The 3,141-nt window shown below is 40.5% G+C and overlaps 1 protein-coding gene across 1 annotated transcript; it reads left to right on the plus strand.

Moving 5' to 3' along the window:
* Positions 1 to 296: 296 nt before the first annotated feature.
* On the plus strand, positions 297 to 1,694 carry LOC140246644 (uncharacterized). Its single transcript, XM_072325985.1, has one exon. It carries the CDS (start codon positions 297 to 299, stop codon positions 1,692 to 1,694), a length of 1,398 nt encoding a protein of 465 aa, XP_072182086.1.
* Positions 1,695 to 3,141: the final 1,447 nt, after the last annotated feature.

Raw genomic sequence — 3,141 nt, forward strand, 5'->3', positions numbered from 1 at the left:
CGTCGACGTGTTATGACATTAGTGGTTGTTTTGACATTAGTGGGCGATTTTGACATTAGTGGGCTCTACAGGGGCGCTATTTTCGCTTCATCTGAGCGGTCACGACTACTTTGACGGAGCAAGAAAATCTCCCTGATTTTATTGTTTGTGAGTGACAGTGAATGATATATATATAATTTCTTGATTTTGAAACACCTTTTGAAGTAATTGAGCCAGGAAAATTGTGCTATCTAGACTAAGAACAGTGGATGCTGGACGATTTCTTCAATAAGTCTCTGCCTTGAGAATGCCTCAAAATGGCGACAAGTGTGTCGTATTCAGCAATGACTGGCGATAGTCAAGAGCCGAACAGAGGTAAGCCAGTTTTTCTCAAGAGCAAGGATATTCCAGGCTTTAATGGGAAAAATGTGTACGCAGATGAACTGTTCAAATGTCTCCTTCACGTTGTACCCTCAAGTGAAATCAAAGGAATTCAGAGAATTGGGGGACTTTGGCGCTTGTACATCACGAATAAAGATGCTCGTATCAAACTCATCACCAATGGCCTGAACATTCGTAGTGTCAATGTGTGTGTGTATGATTCGAATCCTTTTCTTCCTGGTGGCAGAGAGGACACACTGCGTCTTGTCGTAAAAGACATACCGTTGTCGGTTCATGAGAACGTGATAACCGATGAGCTAGAGAGGAGAAAATGCAAAATAACGGGAAAAATGCACTATCAGAAACTCAGAGTGGATGGGAAACTGACAAAGTGTTTGACTGGAGATCGTGTGTTGTATGTAGAACCCATGGCGTCACCCCTCCCACGAACAATCACCTTTGGGCTTTTCAAGGGAAGGATCTTCCATGTTGGACAGCCAGACCCAAACAAAGCGAACAAGATATGTTCGAGATGCCTGAAGTCTGGACACCTGCGATCAGCGTGTATGAATGAGATCGTGTGTCGGATTTGTAAACAAACCGGTCACGTCGAAGCTGACTGCCCAACCCATGACACACCCACCTCTCCAGCCAATCAACAATCAGGAAAGAGACAGCCCTCTCGATGGTCTCGCACAGAAGACCAAAGAGGTCGCCACGAAAACCGCCAAGCAGATACTGCTCTATCACGGGACCGGTATGAGATAGACTTTCCTCCTGCCGAGAAACTGAGCCATCGAAGAAGCAACAGCCTCCCCCGGAGAACACGGAGTAGCAGCAGAACAGCATCTTCTACGTCTTCATACCGACACCATGCTGGTCCACGGAGAGATCACGAGGACAGCAGCAACATGCGATCTTCGGATGCAGCGAACCCCCAACAGCTGGAATCCACCGCTGCGTTTCGTCCCGCTGAACAGAAGTCAGAGACAGCTGATCAGACCGCACCCCCAAAACCGTCCAATCAGCAGCAATCAAAAATTACGCAATTCATCGAGCAAGCTAGGCAACACAGCGACGCTATTCGCGAACACAATGGAAAGCCAGCTGACACCAGCGCACTGAGCGACCAACACTCAGCTGACAACAGTGCCTGTTCTGAAGAAGACGAGTCCGAATCAGGTGAATATTCAGAGTGCGAGGAAGATAACATCACTCAGCACCAGTCTGATCTCTCGACAGAGTCTCCAGAAACAGGAAAAGTGCGTGGTAAAGTGAACCAGACATCTAAAAGAAAGCAGAAACCCAAGAAGAAAACCGCGAAAAAAAGATGAAAGCATCCACTTCCTAAATGTCTTCTTCTTTATGTCATTTGCTTAGTCTGAATGTGAGAGGATTAAGGAACAAACTTAAACGAACTCAGATATATAAATGGTGTAAACAGCAAAAAGTAAACATAATGTTTTTGCAAGAAACATACTGGACAAAAGATATGGAGACAATTATCCAAAGTTAATGGAGAGGTAAATGCTTCTTCTCACATGGAACCAATCACTCCTGTGGTGTGGCGATATTTATAGATGATAGATTTGACATAGAAATAAATAAGATAGATTCACAAAACGATGGAAGAACTCTACTTTTAGATCCTAAGATAGAAGGTTATGATGTTATCTTAGTAAATGTTTATGCACCCGCTAAAAAGATGAAAAGAGAAAGTTTCTTTATGAAAATTGATAAATGGTTGAGTTATTATACTTCAGAAAATGAAGTCCATCTTATTGTAGGTGGGGATATGAATTGCGTTCTCGATATAAAGAAAGATGTGCGTGGTAGTCAAAGCTCATATTATAAGACACCACAAAGTTTGCGCCAACTTTGTAAAGAAAGAAAACTGATTGACGTGTGGAGAAATACTCATACCGATATCAGACAATTTACTTGGAGAAATTTGTCATTAAATGTAGCATCAAGACTTGACTACTGGTTAGTCAGTAAAAATGCACAGGCAAAAGTTTTGTCAAATGATATAAGACCATGTTATAAAGCTGATCATAATGCTATTTCTCTTAAGTTAAAGATTTCAAATATTTTTAAAGGTCCAGGGTGTTGGAAAATGAACACAGAAATATTAAAAGATGAAATATATCAACAAAAAGTTAAATCGCTCATCAGAAGCATTTCAGGTAATGCATGTTTTTCCTTTACACAGGTATGGGAACTCATAAAGATTAAAGTATGTGAGTTCACGCAAAAGTTCTGCAAAGATAGAGCCTTAAGAAAGAAAGAAGCAAAATTATGCTTAGAACAAAGATTCAGTGAACTTCAGAGAATGATTGATGTAGACAGTGACGTCAAGATACTGAAAGAGTACATATATTTTAAGAAAGAACTTGAACATGTTAATGAAAGAGAATGTAGAGGCGCAGCTGTTAGAGCAAGAGTTAGGTGGCTGGAAAAAGGGGAAAAGTGTACGAAGTATTTTCTAGGCTTAGAAAAATATAAATCAGAAAGAAAAGAGATGAACCAGTTGTTTTCAGTAGAAAAAGACAGATGTTTAACTGAACAAACAGAGATATTACAAGAAGTAGTGAAATTTTATTCACTGTTATATAAGAAATCTAATGCTGATGAAAATAAGCAAAATCAGTATATAAACTCAGTTCAAATTCCTTCATTGAGTGAAGAGGGAAAGAATAAATGTGAACGTCTGCTTACAATTGCTGAATGCAAACGTGCGGTTTTTTCAATGAGTAAAAACAAATCACCCGGTTCTGACGG

The sequence above is a fragment of the Diadema setosum genome, chromosome 3 (assembly GCF_964275005.1).
Source record: "Diadema setosum chromosome 3, eeDiaSeto1, whole genome shotgun sequence".
Classification (NCBI taxonomy): Eukaryota; Metazoa; Echinodermata; class Echinoidea; order Diadematoida; family Diadematidae; genus Diadema; species Diadema setosum.